At 32.2% G+C, this 20,967-nt stretch overlaps 1 protein-coding gene across 9 annotated transcripts in view; it reads right to left on the bottom strand.

The window, feature by feature from the left end:
- Nucleotides 1-20,967, bottom strand: part of NOL4 (nucleolar protein 4) — a 356,765-nt gene that overhangs the window by 265,609 nt on the left and 70,189 nt on the right. For 5 of the 9 annotated variants that reach the window (XM_003924743.4, XM_003924745.3, XM_074383627.1 and 2 more), the window contains exon 2: nt 12,528-12,677. In XM_003924743.4, the coding sequence (XP_003924792.1) occupies nt 12,528-12,677 (150 nt within the window). Of the gene's footprint in view, nt 1-11,537; nt 11,601-12,527; nt 12,678-20,967 lie in introns of all 9 variants that reach the window. The other 4 variants (XM_074383629.1, XM_039463837.2, XM_010335459.3 and 1 more) reach the window with 2 other exon arrangements.

Here is a 20,967-nt window from a genome sequence, read left to right as displayed (position 1 = left end):
TATGCCCCTAAAAGAATTTGCCCTTGGGGCCAAACTTCTGACATTTTCTCTTATGACTATCTTGGGGATCATGGATGAAAAATAAATTAGAATTCATCTGCCAGTGAAATTTGTTTATCTTACTATATTTGAGAAAAATTGTATCACAAACCCTGTGCAATATATATAACTGGATAATTAAGATATAGAAAATTTATAAAATAAAAATTAAAATTAAATTGAACAGAGCCTATAAATCCAAATGTTATTAAAAGCCCATATGTCATGATTCATAAATATATAAGAAACAAAACTCCAGAGAGTCCTCTATCTGAGGAAAAGAAATCTAGACTCTATGCACATTTCCAATTCAAGGAACATCTCTCTGTCTTTTTCTGTTTTATGTACTGTATATCTTTGCATGCATCTTAAGAGAGAAGTTTAGGACTTATAAAGGTATGCAACCACTGTCATATTTGGGGCCAAGTGGAATATAATGTAGTAACTTACATATAGCTGTGGCTTTGATATTTTTCCAGATGTGTTACAAAATTACAATGCTCAGAATCTAATTTTCTTTTCTATTAAAATAGATTTTTTTTACCCATTTTTGCATGAGAAAGGACTAGCAGTGTACAACACTTTACTAAGAAGAAATAATTAATTTGTAGATATTTGTAAGGAAACAGTCTTTCAAAGACAAAGATTTTTTTGACTACATATTTATTTATTCAAGAAATATCTATTGAATGCATAGTCACCATAATTATCCCTGAATACTACTTAATATGGTTCTATAGCACTAATGTGCCTGGATATATAAAAATATTGGAATTATCTATTGGCAATTGTTTGATTAGTTTCAAAGCAACTCAGATAAAGGCTTTGATCAAGACTCAACAAGAAAACTCTCAGATAAAATGTTCACATCTAGCAATAATCAGTTAGACAGGTAGACATACTGCCCTGCCTAAACAAATTTGTATTCACTGTATCTCTTAAGAAGTTTGCTTCAGAATCCTAACTACTCATCTATCTATAGATAGAGTATCTAATCTAACTGACATTTGAATATCTGTTAAAGACCAACAGAATTCCTGTGCCTAAATGATGTTTCCGATAGGAAAACCAGGAAACTGCCAGATTTGCACAATCACTCCCAAATCCTCATGCTCCCTGATGGAGGATTCTCATATTTTCTTTGAGTTCCTATCAATCCTGCAGTACTGCTTGTTTTGTTACAACTCTGGTAATACTAGAATTACTCCAATGTGCCATTTGTAGAGAAGCACAGCTCACATTTTCTTTTTCTCCCTTCAGCCTTCACACCCATTCAACTACCCTTGCCTCTTTACCTAGTTGAGATGAGTGATTTAACTGAGTCAGGAGTATCTGGGTTGATTTTTAAACAGGATTAAGTTTGCTAGATAAAATATAAGACACACAATTCAGTTTGAATTCTAGATAAACATACAATACTGGAGCCAAACGTATTTTAAAAACCATTGTTTATCTGAAATCAAATACAGCTGGTCATCCTGTGTTTTATTTGTTAAATCTAGCAACCTTAAAGAGTGTATTTATCTAATAGGAATGAAAATATGGGTTTGAGTCTGAAGGTAATTGTAACTTTGAAACAAATTGTTATGTCAGGAAAATCTAAGAATATACCAACAGCAGAGTTGATAGGGTAGGTGGAAGCGATTACTGGGCAGTCTTTATGCAGCTTGAAATCATAGTGCCCATTTAAAGCAAGGCTTTCCAATATTCAGCGCAGGTAAATACATTTTACATCATAACTAGCACATACGCACATTCATAAAATCAAACTGATCATTTCTATTTGCTTCTCTATTTCATGTTTTAAAAGTGATCACAGCCCACTAAATTAACTTTATGAGTCACAAATGGATTATGATATCTAATGAAAAATAAAACACTGGTCTAAAGCAGAGGAATGCACTCTGTCCATCCAAAGTTAGTTTGTGGTGCTCAGACTTTGATGGGTATGTGATCAAATTTAAAATAAAGGTTGGCAAATCTAAAGAAGGCAGGCAGGAGTATTTTCAGATGGTTCAAATCAATTTTTCAGACAGATAAAAACAATTTGGAGATTTGAGGCAAATGCATTCAACACAGAATAAAAGAAATGAAAAGTGAATGTGGTACAGAAGTAGGAAGTCATTATTCTCCGAAGATAGGGAAATGGTACAAGAGCTAGACCAGAGGCAAAAACAGCTTAAAAGAAGGCAAAGCGTTTTACTATATGATATAAAGAAACTAGAGGAGGAAAACACATACAGGTAGCAGCATTCTAGGGCAGCATCAGATGGATTTGGTACTACATCAGTATACATTAGTAGATCAAAGTATAATCAAGCAGGAAATAGAATGTGGTTTATGTTAAATTACAATTAATTTTCACTGGAAACGTTTTTTTGCCTTACTGATTATATATCAAAGTCAGATATATTGATTTTCACAAAAAAGCTTTATTTTAGCTTTTTACAACAACTAACATCTTTTTTTTTTTTAGACAGAGTCTCGCTCTGTTACCCAGGCTGGAAGGCAATGGTGCACTCAGCTCACAGCAACCTCCGCCTTCTGGGTTCAAGTGATTCTCCTGCCTTAGCCTCCCAAGTAGCTGGGATTACAGGTGTGTGCCACCACACCTGGCTAATTTTTTTATTTTTAAGTAGAGATGGGTTTTCACCATGTTGGTCAGGCTGGTCTCAAACCTCTGACCCCATGATCCGTCCACCTCAGCCTCCCAAAGTGCTGGTATTACAGGTATGAGCCACTGCTCCTGGCTAATTAATATCTTTAATATAGAACTTTATTTTACAATGATTAAAATAGCCATTCATTGAGTAAATTAAACCATTTCAAAAAAGAGATAGTCAAACTGAAGATATATCCCTAAACTTGTGGGTGCTATTTTTGTGTGACTTCTTTCTATTTTATTTTTTTATTTTACCTTTTTTTTTTTTTAAGAGACAGGGACTGTCACTCAGACTGCAGTGCAATGGCATGATCATGGCTCACTGCAGCCATAAACTCCTGTGCAGGCAATCACCCACCTTAGCCTCCTGAGTAGCTAGGACTACAGGAGTGCTCCACCATGGTCAGCTTATTTTTTTGTTTTTATTTTTTGTAGAGATAGCATCTAGATATGTTGCTCAGGCTGGTCTCAAACTCCAGGCCTCAAGCAATCCTCTCATCTTAGCCTCCCAAAGCACTGAGATCACAGGCACGAGCCACCACATCCAGCTGTGTTATTTCTCATGATCGAATATTTGGCTGCTAAGGAAAACATTGCCATAACAGAGAATTTCTATACTAGATGAAAAAAATGAGCACATGGGCAATGAAAAAGATCTTCTTCATACATGTTCACTAATAGTAAAATAATCACTAAGTATTGTATTAAATGACTCAGGAAAGTAAATGTTTATAGAATTACTTGTGACATGAAGAACTACATTAAAATACACAACTACTTACACGGAGTGTGGAAAACCACTTACTGTCTTGATTTTTCCTGAAAAGCATGTGTAATATGATACATTTATATTTACTTTGGGGCTTGGGTGAGAACCACAAATAGAATGCCACTTTCTTGTTCATTGGCATGTTCAAACCCTCCTAGGCTTCTGTTGCAACTCTCCTTGTTAAAGTTTACCTTTCTTACACACTACTGTTCAGTGGGGAGCCAGCAATTCTTTTTGAACACATATCCAAGAATACAGCTGCTGTAGCCACACAAAGCAGGCAATACTTAGCCATCTTAGGAAGACAGAGAAAGATGGCGAAGTTTTCACTTCACTCTGTGAGGGTCTCTAGCAAGTTTCATATCCTTCATGTATCTATGCAGGCAAAGTGCAGCGACTGTAAGATGATGACAGTGCACCACGGATGCAGAATTAGTTGTCTGAATTATTGAATTGCTCAACAACTGGCAAATAAGAAACACATTTTTCAAAGGTGCCAAGTAGAGAACTGGCTATGTGGTTTCCTTTATAAAATACCTCTCAACTGGGAGTGTTTACTGTGCTCATCAGGTGACCTTTACAAATAGAGAACAAGGATGCATTTTGGTTATCACAGTATCTGGTGATTGGTGAAGTTGAAACTTAACATATTATGGGATATTAAAAGGCCTGGAGTACTGGAGGCAATGCCACCTGTCTGCCCCTAAGTCCTATATGGCCAAATTGAGAAATACCGCTTTAGACTATACAAATGATTAGACACTAATAAATATATCTAATCAAATATATCATGTCTATGCATTATCTACTGATGAGAAAAAGCACAGAAAGATAGAAATTTCTTGTTCCAAATTCTAAATTCTCAGAAGAAGCAACTAGATTACCAACTCAGTTTCTTTTGGAATTCACCCATAACCAAGAACCTCAAATACAGCTGAGGAAAATCTTCACTATAATGGCTCACTGCAGGAGCCATTATAGACATTCCCAGGAAACTGAGGATGGAGGGGTAAATGGGGAGAACAGATAAACAGATAAAAAATAGGTAAAAGCTGTCTCTTTACTTATCATAAGACAGCTAAGTCTGCTGTTCATAAAGCTAGTGAATAATATTCTCAAATTCATGAGAAAATCATGAAGACATGGGTGAGTATTATCCATCGGTCACTAAGGAGCATAGTAGACATGAAAAAAAGTAGGCTTTCCATTACCTGATTAATAGGGGATACACCTGTTACCCTAAAAACAACTTCATATTAAAAAGAAAAACCCATCTTTATATTCACCACATTATTATGATATCTGTAGTGTTTGAAGCAATTATTATGTTAAAACCTTTATATATATTATTTATGGCCCTAAAAACAACCCTAAAAAATAATAACATGTCAACATCATTCATGTAGAACTTACACTATCAGGATTTAAAATCAAGTCTAGCTGGCATCAAAGCTGGACCATTCTGTCTCCACAATCTCATGCCACTGTTTTCACGTCTTACATCTCCTTGCTATTACACTCTATGCAAATTCGTTACCTATATAGTTATTTATACAGGTGCATACATGCGGATGCTTTAAGGAATTTGGTTATTTTATTTCTTTTTACACTAGCAGAGTAGCAAGGAAAACAAACCTCTTGATCTGAGTGAGAATCACCCACTAGGAGGCATTAACCGGCTTACTTTTCAAAGCGCATTGGCTCCTTTTCACCACTAGGGAGCACTAAAGTAGCAATTTACTAGGCTAGCATAATGAGCTAATGAAGTTTCTCCAAAAGGTAAATTGTATTTCAAAGAATATTCACTGAGATATTATAATTTAATATGAAAATTATTGATGATGTTGTGTGTGACATTAGTTGATGATAAACTTGTTTGGATAAGCTCTTACATCATTTGATTGTCTCCACTACCAAGAAGACAGCTTCCGAATCTTACAGATTTGCACTATTACTCTGGCCACTGCAATGAGCAACTACACCTATATGAGATATAATTCAATTTTAATGAACGGTAGTACGCTATTCTTTTGTTTTAGGATTACTAGTTATAAATTAAATTGTTGTGCCACTGATTTATTTTTAAGTATTTCCTTCTGAGATGTTGTACACATCTGACAGTAATCTGAATAATGTTCATTGGCTATAGTTAATATTTAGAAATCACTTGTGTAAAGTCTATATATGTTTGTGTGAGTATGGGGTGTATGTGTTTAATTGATGAATAAACCAATGTGAAAAGTAATGTGTTTATATTCTACCTCAAAGGTGATGCTAATTTGATGGAACAGCAAAGATTTCCCTGAAAAGCAAATAGGAAGCACCTATGTAAATCTCTCTCTCTCTCTCTCTCTCTCTCTATATATATATATATATATATATATATATATATATATACACACACACACACGTATATGTATATATACATATATACACAGTATTTTTATGTTCTATGAGTGAAGCATGCCTAGATTGTCTTTTTTTTAGAAATGTATTTAATTCCCAGAGTTTTTCATGTAATAATATTTATTTCAAAATATACTCTAACCTTTTAAAATATTTTGAATATAGTTTCCTTTTTTGGAAAATAAATATTTTTCTATGGAGTTCTATGTGTATATATATATATATATGTATATCGTTCTCTTTCTAAATATGTAAGGAGATATATATAGCTAGATCTATGTCTTTGTATATTTGTATCTACATATATCTATATACATATATAGATATCTATATAGATATATGTCTATGTTATAGATATAAATATAGATATATATCTACATAGATATATGTGATACATATGTATATATAGAGAGATAGATGGATATATATATCTATATAGATATAAATATAGAAGAAATAGATCTGTCTATAGCTATACAGATATATCTAGATATTTTATACCTATGTATAGAAGCAAAATAACCTAACAAAATTATTGTAAAAAATCTATGTTTGAGTGCTGTTTTATATCTATAAACTGTCTAAGGTAAACTGGCTATAAAATATGATTCTGGATCCCAGATTTATTGAATAACAGTGTCAATTATTAATGAGTTCAATAATAGTTTAAAATGAACTATTTGGTACACAAAGTCTACCAAAAATTTGAATTCGCAATAGTTCATTTTAATTTTTTTTCTGTCTCTGTTAGACATCAGAGCAGTAGTTTATTTAAGGTGCTCTAGTTTGTATAATAAAATGGGGAAAAAACAATGCATCTGCATAAAATAGTCAGAAACCTATATTTGTTTGTGGTATTCTTTTTCCTTAATTTTCTTTCTACATTAAAGAAGCTGGCTTAGAGACATAAAATTAAGTTCTAAGCCTGATAGAGATTTTCTTCATCCCTTTGCTTCAAAGACAACCTATACTTGCACTAAGATCTGTGGCAAGACAGGGAAAAATTCACAACAGTAAAAAAAAGTGAAAGAGACTCAAACACACAGTATTTTTATATTATATGAGTCAAGCATGCCTAGATCGTCTTTTTTTTTTTAGAAATGTATTTAATTCCCAGAGTTTTTTATGTAATAATATTCATGTATTTCAAAATGTACTCTAACCTTTTTAAATATTTTGAATAGATATAGTTCCCTTTTTTTGAAAATAAATATTTTTCTATGGAGTTTTCTGAGACTTATTCCTCATCTTTATGAAACAGTTCTTAATTTTTAACCTTCAAACACATACTAAAGACTATTAGGTATGATGCCACACAGGGATCAGGTGCAATGGCTCATGCCTGTAATCACAGCACTTTGGGAGGCCAAGGTGGATGGATCACCTAAGGTAAGGAGTTCGAGACCAGCCTGATCAACATCATGAAATCTTGTCTCTACTAAAAATACATAAAATTAGCCAGGCATGGTGGTGCATGCCTGTAATTCAAGCAATTTGGGAGGCTGAGGCAGGAGAATCACTTGAACCCTGGAGGCAGAGGTTGCAGTGAGATGATATCACACCATTGTTCTCCAGCCTGTGGAACAAGAGCACAACTCTGTCACACACACACACACACACACACACACACACACACAGAGAGAGAGAGAGAGAGAGAGAGAAAACAGGAAGGTCCTATGCTAATTGGGAAGTCAATAGATTACTCTATGCCAATGACTCACATTTTCTATCTCACTCTTGGCTTGATTTAAATTCAGCTAGAGATGAGAGACAGAAACAAGTATGTTAAATGATCATATACAGTATTAATGACTCCTAGAAGCTTAATTAATTTTCTAAATTCTCTTGCATAATACTATTTAGATTTTATATAAAGATACAGGGGTCAATGGTTTAACCCAAATAGATTGAGTTCTAATTGTAAAACTTGAGGCACTATGACACAGAAGGAAAATATACAAAAGCATGTAGATAAATCCCTATTTCAACACTGTTAAAATCTGCACACTCTACAAACCCGTCTTATAGAATTATATCATATATGTGAGCGAACTGTGGCTTATGCACAAAGAGGTTAAATGAATAGCTCAGACCTCTTGAATTTTACTCCAGTGCTATTTTTCCACAACATAATGGCTGCAAATTTGGTTCACTGGTCTCATTATAAGTTGACAAAAATTCTGGGAATTTTTACATAACAAACTAGCAGAAACTGGTACAAGTTAGAATATTCTAGTTAGTAATAAAGACAGTGAGCCAATAGGTATTTATAGAAAGAACTAGGCAAAAAATAATAATAATAATGCTAACTAGAGTTTTAAGGTTAAGTGTCCTAGATGTGATAGAATAAAGATTTTCTTTGTTAATCTTTAGAGTAGGGCTATAGAGATTCTACATGAATATGTTACTGTTCTACACTCTAGAAAGGAATGTTCCATTCATATTAAAATACTGTTTTTTAAAAAAGATCCAATTTTATTTTTTTCCAGAAAATTAATTTGAAATAGTTTAACATATTTAATCTTGGGAAAAGCAAATGAAATAACTGGAACTCTCACGAATTTCATCTGGCAGAAGAGCTCCTAAACACAGGAGCTCTGGCCTTTCCTCATGCTTTCTTTAAACCCATATGGTGTCCCTCCCCCATTTCCCCCAACTGACCCCAATCTTGCATGTTCTTCACATGTACCCCCAAACCTAAAATGCAATAAAATAAAATAAAATAAAATAAAATAAAATAAACCCAAATGTTGAACTTCCAGGGATAGTGACATCTACAGGATGCACCAAAAAAAGCATGCATGAAAAATTATTACTGTTGCTATCTACCAACACAGAGGCATCAGAGAGGGAATAGGAAATTAGATCCATAATTATAATTAGAGTAAATGATAGAGCTATGTTAATTTTGCTGCCTGTCCTTCTACATGGAACATGAATAGTGACTGGATAAAGAATGAGAGAAATAACACCATTCACAAGTTTACTATATGCCGAGCACTTTACACATAGTAACTCATTCGTTTTAGCACACAATGTATATCATTATCCACCATATAAAGAAAAAGAGTAAATAATTTGCCAAAAGTGGTACAGATACAAAATGAGTGTTAGATTTGAAATTTGAAACTGCGTTTGTCTGGCTTCCAGCCTATTTCCTTTTAGCTATAGCATATGTTCTCCACTCCTGACTTGAATGTAATTATTGGCAGTTTTATATATATGAGTAATACATGTAAGTTTACAACATCACACTATGAGTTGTGTGTGTATATGTGTGTGTACACAGATATATGCAGACTGTTTTCTGTATTGATAACACTGACTTTCCCTCTTAGTTCTTGGATTTCCACCAGTTAATCTTATTTTACACGTAGCAAGAAAGAGTTTTGAAACTTAACCCCTTGATTAGACCCTAATTTAAGAAATGTGTCTGAACTCGCTTACCCTGTGATATAATAAAATTGATAAAATAAAACCAGAAAACAGTGATGTATTCATGGAAGGTAAAGTTTTGGCAGAATTTGAGAAGAGTTAAACACTGAAAGACAAAACACAATCCAAAGTTATTTTTATAATGTCACAACATTAATTTTGAAGTGACTTTCCAAATTGCTAACCACAACTGCATTCAATTTTTAGGAAAAGGACATATTTTAAGTTCAAACATGAGTAATATTGAATAGTCCATACTTCTTCTCCATTTTGTTCATGTAGATAACAAAGAGTTGACTACAGACAAATATGTTGAAAGAAACACATACAATGTACCAGTAACAGTAACTAATGTACACAAATACAAATGCAGTAAAAAGACCTAACAGATATCATAATTCAATAATGATTGAAAAAATAATGATGATAGCCTTTACATATTCCTAAAATGTGTCATTTTGTGTGGATTTTCAAGAGCTCATGAGTAATAAAATACATATCCTCCAATTTTATCTAAAGTCAAATCAGATTGCAATAAAGTTTAAGTTGTATAAATGCCTAGATATTTCAAGGAATGATATACTGCATATAGAAAAACCAAATGCATTCAAAAGTTAATCCAATATTAAAGGACCACCATTTCCTGCAGAGTGAAAACATAGAAAGATTTGCAAAAAGGCAAAGTAAATAAAATGACGACTAGATCTATTGATAATATTGTTAAGACAATATGAAACACTTTAATGATTAGTTGTATAAGTATGGTTTCTTGGCCATGTAGTTAAAAGGAGAAAAAGAAGGTCAATAAACATAATCATCATGCATGCTCTTTAAGCTAATGTTTAAGAATTAGAAAGAAATCTTAAACTTAATGGGAACCAGTATAATTGCAATAGGCATCTAGCTAATCCTACCTATGTCTAGCCAAATTCAGCATTAGTATTAAGAATTGAAGTCGGCCCAATAGTCTATGGCCTTAATAGCACTAAACCATTCTATTTCAAATTACATTTTAGCTTTATGCCCCATTAATTGAACACTTAACATCAAATTTTAGCATTAGACTTAAATTCATTGTAGAGTCATATGCACAGTTTCACTGGCATTGCAAGCAGTTCTGTATTTTGTTTCTTTCCTACAATAAATGATTATAGCATAAAAAGGAAATGTTTCCCAATTAAAATTCAATTGAGAGAGAGCAAAGGAAAAAAGTTTAGGCCACAAAGAACCTTCATGGTATTAGGAAAAGGTGACAACACTTTAGATATGGAAATTAAAAAAACTTGGGAAAGGAGAGGATAATCAATAGGACATTCTCAAGAGGGATTAGATGAGGTTTCAGATTCTGTGTATACTTTCAAAGTTGGTATCCCTACCCCAAAATGTAGAAAATGTCTTCCTAATTTTAATTCAAAATTATGTATACTGGAAACATGTTTACCAATTTATTGCAAGTTTTTAGCATGCATAATGGCAATGGATCAGATTTTCTACACTTTATTTAACAAAACATGGGGCGAGTGATTTGGATTTAAATCATTGACTCATTCTGTATTTTGATTAAAGGTCTATAATAAATGCATTTTAAAAATTAAATCATTTTAAATTGCTTTTGGCACCTAAACAGATTTGGCTGCCACACTACTATTGTCAGTGAAATCACTTGACATTTGCTTGTTGCTTTGGTTTTTGTTTTTGTTCATTTAATACAATTGAAATTATGCATCCCTAGCAAAGTCCTTCTGTAAAGTCCTATCAAGTTCAGGTAGCTATTTCATGAAAATACATTATTATAAGATTACACAGTTAGTGATATTAGTAGATCAACATACATTTCTTTTTTTCCTGTTACTGTCCAGAGGAATAATCCTGGTTTAGGAGACAGGCAAAATGAGTATATTCAGTAATGTTAGTTTATATAAAAATATCTCAAGAAGCTAGGTCATTATCATTAGTCATAATAAGAATGTCTCCTGGAATGTGTAAGTCAAAAGAAAGTTTATGTGGCAGAATTATGTAAGGAAACTTACAATAGTGCCTGCCCACAAACCATGCAATTTGGAAACAGCCAAGAAACAAAACCATAGAGAAGGAGGGATAAATACATGTATTAGGGGTTATTATGCAACTACAAAGATTCAATATGACCCTGGCAATATAGCAAAAAATAGTTATGAAAAAGAAGCTATTTCTTATGCTCAGTAGCTAATTTTCAAACATATGTACCTGTATTTGAAACTTTGAGCATTTCACACATTTTTCTGTATCTGAAAAAAAAATGGATCCAGACTGATATTGTATATCAATATAGCTGAAAACAGTTAATATAAAGGTAGCCAAAAGCAAAATTCAGTAAGAATTCTCAAAAAGGATATTATTCTCATTGCTGACAAATTAATTCGGATATACAGTTTGTTCATATAGGAGAAGAACAATTTACTATTCGATTTTCCTAGATAGGATGACATATCTATAGTAATATTATTTTATAACGTTTTTAATTAAATAAAAACCTAGATTAAAGTGTCTAGATCAAACTGTAGGTATAATTAGAAATTTTAGAAATAATACATTACTTCATTTTGACAATATATATTTCAATATCTAACAGTTACTTAAATCTGCTTTTTACAAAAATGTATGACAAATACATCATGTACTTCCATTTTTAAACTTTCAAGGGCATTCAATCTATTAAAATAGCACATATCTTTTAATAGCTTATCTTAGAAATTAAGAAATACATACCCTTCAGGACAAATACATTGAATATAAGATGACATAAGAAAAGTACATAAAATGTTCTTATTCTTTTATTATTATTATGAACTAGAAAATACTTAAACATAGATAAATGTTGACAGTTGTGGTAGTCTTAAAGTTCTTATGGTTCCAGTGCATAATTCACATGCTATGACACACTGAATATATAATACAAATACATCTTTCCATTTGTGAGCATTTGACTGGGACTACCACATATTATACGTATTTAAAGGTAACAATATGAAAATTAGTCTAGAGACAGCTATAAACTATGAAATAGACTAGAGAACGCACAGCCAAAATACTTATCGTTTAAGTGTTGCACATGACCATCATACGATCTAATTTATGTTGAGGATAGAATATTTATAATTATCAAACCCATTTTAACAAGGATACATAATATCGAATTTCAAAATGCATGTTCTTTTTTTTTGTTTTTTAACTTACTGCTTTGTAAGTTCTCTTTTGTCCAGCATGTTTTCGAATTTGTTCTCCATTTGGCCCCGTTTCCACATGCATCGAATAAATAATGTCAAAGAAATCTTCAACCACAGCTACCCGTCGTAAAGACAGCTTCTCATCTACCCCTACGCCATCCTGGAAACAAAACAACAACAAAATCCCACGAGATTAATAAACTAATTTGCATTTAATACATAAAGTTGATTAAAAACATGTTTTGATAACCTCAACCGAATTGTGTAGATAGGAAACTTCAAAAATTCATGAATGAATATTTTACTATTTTATGCATTACTTACCTACAGAACTTGAAGAAACAGAAGATATTTGTCATAGTTAATATTGAATAAATCATTCTTACCCATAAATTTCATCTTTTAAGTTTTTACAATGACTTATTTGTAGCCATCAGTACAACTTTCTTAAATTATTTTAAAATAAATTTTAACGCCTGGTACATTTTTATTGTGATAATTTAATTCTAGATATTTATTAATTCATCCAAACAATATTGAGTTGCTGGGCCCTAGAAGTTGTAATTTGAGAAATGAAAGAAATAACACAGAGTTATCCTAGGTTATTGGATATCCTAGGAAAGAAAACACATTTATTATGCTATCGGCATTGGTCTAAAGAACAACAAGTGGTAAAGATTAAAAATATGAGCTCTAGAAATTATCTATGTGAAATTTAGATCTTCTACTTGGAAGCAGCATATTTTGTGCAAATCACTTTAACTTCTCTAAATTTCAGTTTTTCTCTCCTGTAAAATACAGAGCCCACCTCACAGAAGTGTAAGAATTAAATGAAATGATACATTTAAAGGATGGAATCCACTATTTGTCATATAATGAACACTCAGTAAATAGTAGCTCTTGTCATTTTGAGGACCATGATAAAAAATATGCAAAACACTGTAGGAATTCAGAGAAAATATCACCTACTGTTGAAATAGATTCCAGGAAAAAATATAATTTGACATAGGTTGGAGTGGAGCAGGCCAAAAGCCATTTTGCTGGGAAGTACAGCAAAGGACAAAGAGTTTTTGTGGATAATAGGAGTAAGAAATAAGTTTGGAATGAGATAATAATTAATCTTACATGGCTGAAACATGAAAGGGCTTCCTGCTTGCAAACACACACAAACATACACACACATACACCCACACTTCTTATTTAGACTCTGTGACATAATTTGAAGTAACGTAACATAACCATTAACACCAGTATACAGCACAAGAGGGTGATTAATCTGAGAAAAATCATTGTGCAATGAAATAGCAAGAGTTTATTTGAACAGCAACCCCAGCAGATTGAGCTCACTGCAAAACCAAAATTAAGTCCCTTGGTGCTTTTTGTTAGTTTTGTTTTTTATTTATTTTTCTAACATACAGTAGTCCTTGTAAGTAGTGGTGGCTAAAGCAACATATTCAAACAACTATATATAGGAAATCACATGTTAGGCCAAACAGCTAAAAACATAATTTCATATGCCTCTTCCTGACCTATCCCCTAAATCCTGAGAGAATAACCCACCTTTCCTAAGCTGAAAACTCAAATTCTGATTCTATCCACTAGTACAATTACCCAGTAACCAGAAAAAGATTAAACTAAAATCAAGTAGAAGGGAGAGAATATGTAAAAAATGAGGAGAAACAAATGAGAGTAGGAAACAATGGACAAAATCAGCAAAACCAGAAAGCAGTCTTTGAAAACAACTTTTTAAATGACAAAGTTTAAGCTCTACTTACATACAATATAATAAGAGCAAAGACTCAAATTACTAAAATTAGGAATAAAAGAAAGAACATTAGTGACCTTACAAAAATTAAAATTAAAAAATCACAAAAAAATAAACAAGTGATATTAACAAATTAGAATTAATAATATAAAATTAACAATTCATAAAAAGACTTAAATTACTGATATTGGCTGACAAAAATAAAAATATTTTTATAGGCCTATCACAAGTAAGAAGACAAAATTGGTAATTAAAACAGCTTTCACACACAGAAAAAGCCCAGGTCCAGATGGCTTCACTAGACCAAACATTCAAAGAATCAATGGAACTCATCATAAACTCTTATAAAGCAATGTGAGAAAACACTTCCCAAATTATCCAATGAGGCCAGCATTATCTTGATACCAAAACCAAATATATCACAGATATATAGAATAATATATTTTATGAATATCAATACAAAAAAACCTCAACAAAATACTAGCAAACCAAATCCAACCACATTTACAAATTTATCATATACCACAATCAAGTAGAATTATTCCAGGAATGCAAGATTAGTTTAACACAATGAAATGAATTAATTTAACATATCATATTAATACAATAAAAGACAAAAATACATGATTATCTCAGTAGATGCAGGAAAAAATCATTTGACAAAAACCAATGTACTTTCTTGATAAAAATTCTAAGTAAATTAAGAATAGAAAGGAATTTCGTCGACTTCATAAAGGACATCTACAAAAACCTCCTGTAACTAACATCTTATTTAACTGCGAGAGACTGAATGCTTTCCTCCTAAAATAGAAGCCAACCAAAGATGTCTGCTCTAGCCTCATCTATTTAACATCATACTGGTGAATCTAGCCAGGGAAATTAATCAGGGAAAAGAAAGAAAGCATACCCAAATTGGAAAGAAAGAAGTAAAACTATCTTTATAGATGCTTTGTGTGTCACTTGCAAATGATATAATCACATATATAGAAAATTCTAAGGAATCCACTAAAAAACTTTAGAACCAATAAATGACTTCAAGTCAGTATTAAAAATCAATTACATTTTTTAATTAGCAATAAAAAATCTGAAAATGAAGCAGGAAAAATAATTTCTTTTACAAGAGTTTCAAAACTGAAATATTTAGGAATAAATTTAGATATAAAGTTTAAAAAAGTGTAAGAGCTATACACTGAACATTATAAAACATTGCTGAAAAAAATTAAAATGAACGAAATAAACTGAAATACACCTTATGCTTATAGACCAGAAGACAATATTGTTAAGGTGGCAATAATTCAGACATTATTTTGCAGGATCAATGCAATCACTACCAAAATTCCTAATAGCTTTTCATGAAAATTGAAGAGTTGGCCTTAAAATGTACACGTAAATTCAAGAAAACAAGATTAGCCAAAATAGTCTTTAAAAAGAAGAAATTTGGAGTTCACACACTTTTTTTTTTTTTTTTTTTTTTTTTTTTTTTTTTTTGAGACGGAGTTTCGCTCTTGTTACCCAGGCTGGAGTGCAATGGTGCGATCTCGGCTCACCGCAACCTCCGCCTCCTGAGTTCAGGCAATTCTCCTGTCTCAGCCTCCTGAGTAGCTGGGATTACAGGCACGTGCTACCATGCCCAGCTAATTTTTTTTGTATTTTTAGTAGAGACGGGGTTTCACTATGTTGACCGGGATGGTCTCGATCTCTTGACCTGGTGATCCACCCGCCTCGGCCTCCCAAAGTGCTGGGATTACAGGCTTGAGCCACCGCGCCCGGCCGTTCACACACTTCTTAATTTCAAAGCTTACTACACTAAAGTCTTTATTAGATAGTATGGTATTGACATGTGAATTGATATATGGATCAGTGGAATAAAACTGAAATTTCAGAAATAAAGCCTTACATTTATTCAATTCATCTTAAAAGACATGACAAAACAATGCAGTAGGAAAAGAATTTAACAAATAATGCCAGGACAACTATATACCCACATGTGAAGGAATAGTCAGGTCCCTACCTCAACCCATACATACAAATTAAATCAAAATAAATGACCAATGTAAATGCAAGAGTCAAAACTCAAAATTTGTACAAGGTTACTTAAAGCAAATGTTTGTGACCTTGGGTAAGGCGAAGTCCTCATAGTTATAGCCACTAAAATTAAAAGCAATACAAGAACAAAATATAAATTGAACTATATAAAAACTTAAAATGTTTATGATGCAAATAATACCATCAAAAAGTGAAATGACATCTCATACAAATGGGAGAAAATAATTGAAAATCATATATCTAATAAAGGACTTACATCCATAATACATGAAACAAAACTCAATACTAGAAAGTCAAATAACCCAATTTAAAAGCTGCCAAAATATTTGAACAGTCATTTCTCCAAAGAAGATGTTCAAATGATAAACAAGCACAAGGAAAGATGTTCAATATAATACATGATTAGAGAAATGCAAATCAAAATCACACTGAAACACTACTTCACACACACTAGGATTGCTATATTCAAAAATAACAAGTATTGGCAAGGATCTGGAAAAATTGGAATCCTCATACATTGCTGGTGAGAATGCAAAATAATGCAGTTGCTTCGAAAACAGATTGGCAGTAACAAAAAGTTAAACATAGACTTACCAGACGACTTGGTAAGCCAACATCATGTATATATGACATATATATACACACACACACACACACACACACACACACACACACACATACACACATTCAAGAGGAATGATAACATAAGTTCACATAAAATATACTGTACATCAATATTAATAGCATATTGGTAATATCTAAAAAGTCGGAACTCAAATGTCACTGAACTGAAAAATGAATAAGCAAAATGTGGCATAAACATACAAAGAAATATCTTTCTACCATAAAAAGAGATGAAGTATTGATTCATCCATGGATAACCTTGAAGACATTAAGTTCCATGAAAGACATAAAAGCACTTATTGTATGATTCAATTTATATGAAACGTAGAAAATAGGTAAATTTATATATATAGAAATAGGACCAAGTGCAGTGGCTCATGCCTGTAATCACACTGCTTTGGGAGGCTGTGGAAGGTGGATCTCTTGAGACCAAGAGTTCGAGACATAGTGAGACCCTCATCTCTTCACAATATAGATAAATTAGTTGGGCATGGTGACATATGCCTGTAGTCCCAGTTGTTCAGGAGGCTGAGGTTGTAGGATTATTTGAGCCCATGAGGTTGAGGCTACAGTGAGTCGTGATTGTGCCCCTGCATTTTGGCCTTGGCAACAGAGTGAGAAAGTATCAAAATAAAATAAAATAAAAATAATGAAAGTAGTTTATTGCTTGTTTAGGACTGAGGAGGAGGAAAAAATAAGGACTGGCTGTTAATAGCTACAAAGTATCTTTTAGGAAGGACAAAATGTTCTACAATTAGATGATAGTGGTTGTGCAACCCTCTGAACATACTACAAATATTGAATTATACACTTTATATATTTTATAATATGTGAGTTAAATCTCAATAAAACTGTTAAAATATATAGTAGCTAATGATATTGGATTTTGAGTTCAAGGATGCAAAAAATAATGATAATAAAACCCAAAAGAAAAGAAACCAAGCAGAGGAGCTCATGCAATCCAAACTCAAACAATCCACAATGTAGAGTGGAATGAAAGTGAAAATAAAGTTGACTCAACCAACACTGTATTGGTGACAATGAGTGTGTGCTGGTAAATATTTAAGAACTGTCTCTTGAAAAAATACATAACACATTAGGTTATTATAAACTGTACTGATATAAAAGATGTGTAGCATATAATTTATAAATTATAAAAAATATGATACTTCTTACTATGAATTTCATATAGGTGACTAATTCTCATAGAATACTTTCAGTAATTTTTGCTGAACCCTTGTATTTCTAGCCAACCTATGGTTTTGATTAAACTATAATACGGCAAGTGAAACCCCATACCAATCTTTGAATACTTTTCCCAATTTTTTTGTAATTGATGTAGTATGTGATTTACTGTTAAACTATTTATTGCCCTTATACAAATGTTATTCATTAAACTGAAACTTCTGGCCTGGTGCAGTGGCTCGAGCCTGTAATTACAGTACTTTGGGAGGCCAAGGCGGGTGCATCACTTGGGGTCAGCTATTCGAAACCAGCCTGGCCAACATGGGAAACCCTGCCTCTGCTAAAAATACAAAAATTAGCTGAGTGTGGTGGTACGTGCCTGTAATCCCAGCTACTCAGGAGGCTGAAGTGGGAGAATCACTTGAACCCATGGGGCGGAGGTTGCAGTGAGCCAAGATTGCACCACTTCACTCTAGCCTGGGCGAAAGAGCAAAATTCCGCCGCAAATAAATTTTTTAAAAATGGAAACATATTTCAGCTTTACTAAGACAATGAACAAAAATTATAAATCTGTCCTGATTGATGTCATTTGCTAATTTCTGTGTTGTATTAGCACTTCCACCATTCCTTCTTTCAAGCTACCAGTGTGAAATCACTGAATGTGAAGTTGAAAACAGAATCACAATAATGCTCCATTATATGGTATTTTTACCATAATGATACTATAGACCAGATGAACCACTTCAAGCGAATAAATAATACTACTTTATATAAAAAAATTATTCACAATAAGTTTTGAATATATATATCCTTTTAATATTAATTACTTAATAAGTTTATATTATTCAACCATTGGCAATTGTTGCATTTCGCAAATGGATTGCAAAATTTCCAAAAAGTTACCTGTTAGCTCTCGTGAGCAAGTACAATCCAGCTCTAGGACATTAACATTTTTATGTCATTCAAGATGAGTAAATTACTGATTTACTTAATTCAGTTAATATTTTATAGAATAGCCCTTGTGGTTAATTATTAACATCAAAAGGTTCAGAGAACAAGAACTCAAAAAACGAATTAATCTAATGTAACACTTTAGGGTGCTATAAAAACCATAGCTACTATGAAAAAAACTTTATATTAAAACTAATATGATAGCAAAACTAACCAAATTTGTAAATAGAGTTTGTGATAGCAAGTCTCTGCTCAACAAAATGATTGGTTTATTTAATTTTTTGTTGTACTTTATTAACACCCTCAAATAATTGAAGGAAAGAAAAGTTAAGCTAAAAATGAGTTACCCCTTATTTAACTTTATACTTTCTCACTAATTGCCAATTGGTAAGATAATACACATACACATAAAAATTTAAGGCAATTATATGAAGTTGACAAATGAGAGACACTATGCTTAGTGATATTAACTTTTATAACAATAAAATCAAAGTGCAATTTATGTTAAAAGGCTGATGTGCAGGTCTCCATGACTCTGCTCCTTATGGGATCTGTTTGGAAGATACTTTTTCTGAATTTCAAATTCAACTTCTTTTTAAATTATGGACTTTCACCAGTATGACAAAAACAGACAAAAAGAACTGATGTAGAAATAATCAATATGGAGTAGATCACTATCCTGAACTTCTTCCTAACTCCTATTCTCCACAGGACATTGTATCTGCTTTGCAGGTAATATGGCAAGATACTGACAGAGAAGGACACTGTTATATTGCTCAATTATACTAGTCAGATTGAAACAGAATGTTTGCATAAATTTTCCAATTAATTAAAAACAATGGTTGAAACTCAACATTTTGATATATCAAATATAACATCCACTAAAAGATTTTTATTGAAATTGTAATAGGGAATTCAAACTAAGGTCAATATAGCACATTTTACATTCTAGAACTCAATGAATAAAAATAGTTATTACCTTTTCTAGTCTGTTATCAATCAGATATTCTAAAGGCCAAAATCATCAGTTTAAAGTAGTTCATGTAATTGATAGCAATTTTAGTAAAATATTTACAAATATAAGCAGTATGAGTTAAACTTTATAATTCATAAACAACAAATAAAAGAATGACAACATAAAAGGGGAGATAGTAAAATAAATACAAATATCTACCATTCAATTTTCAAGAGTCCTAAACTCAAGAATTTGTAGAGATCATCTATAAATAATCTAATTTTCACAAATGTTTATAACTCTAATTAAGAAGTTTTAATATGCAGCATTCCTTGGCATCTTCCTATGTATTTGAGTTACTATTTGTAAAAAAGAAAAGAAAAAGGTACGATTTTAAATGAACATTATCTTGGGAAAAAGAAACAACAGTACAAAGTAACAGTACCATAAAAGAATAACTAACTCCATTTTTAACTTAAAATACGTCAACCAAAATATTTGTTTCTGTGAAAATCAAACCTACACAAAAATTATTAATTTTATACCAGCAATTCATCTGCAAAAGCAGATAAAATTTGCATCTACTCTTTTCAAAATTAATAATTTACTCAAGTAAACAATATTGAATTCCAAGTTTTTGTTTCTTCGATGAAGGGACTACAGATATATAATTATTTATACAAAATATTCATAATTATTTACATAGAATACTCCTCCTATTTCTAGCACAAAAACCCATGTTACTAGGAGGTCAATCCCCATGAACAAAGCAGACTAGAAAAACACTGCTTGGCCATATGTCCAGGTGCTGGCTAAGTTAGCTTTACCTGTTCGATATTGTCTTATACAAGGGACTTTTCATTGCATCCCTTACACATGCTGTTGCTTCCCTTAAAATACAAGTAACTTTCAACTTTGAATAGC

Source organism: Saimiri boliviensis, chromosome 13 (assembly GCF_048565385.1).
Source record: "Saimiri boliviensis isolate mSaiBol1 chromosome 13, mSaiBol1.pri, whole genome shotgun sequence".
Classification (NCBI taxonomy): Eukaryota; Metazoa; Chordata; class Mammalia; order Primates; family Cebidae; genus Saimiri; species Saimiri boliviensis.
The sequence above is the reverse complement of the archived record's forward strand: the minus strand, read 5'-3'. Positions and strand labels throughout refer to the sequence as shown.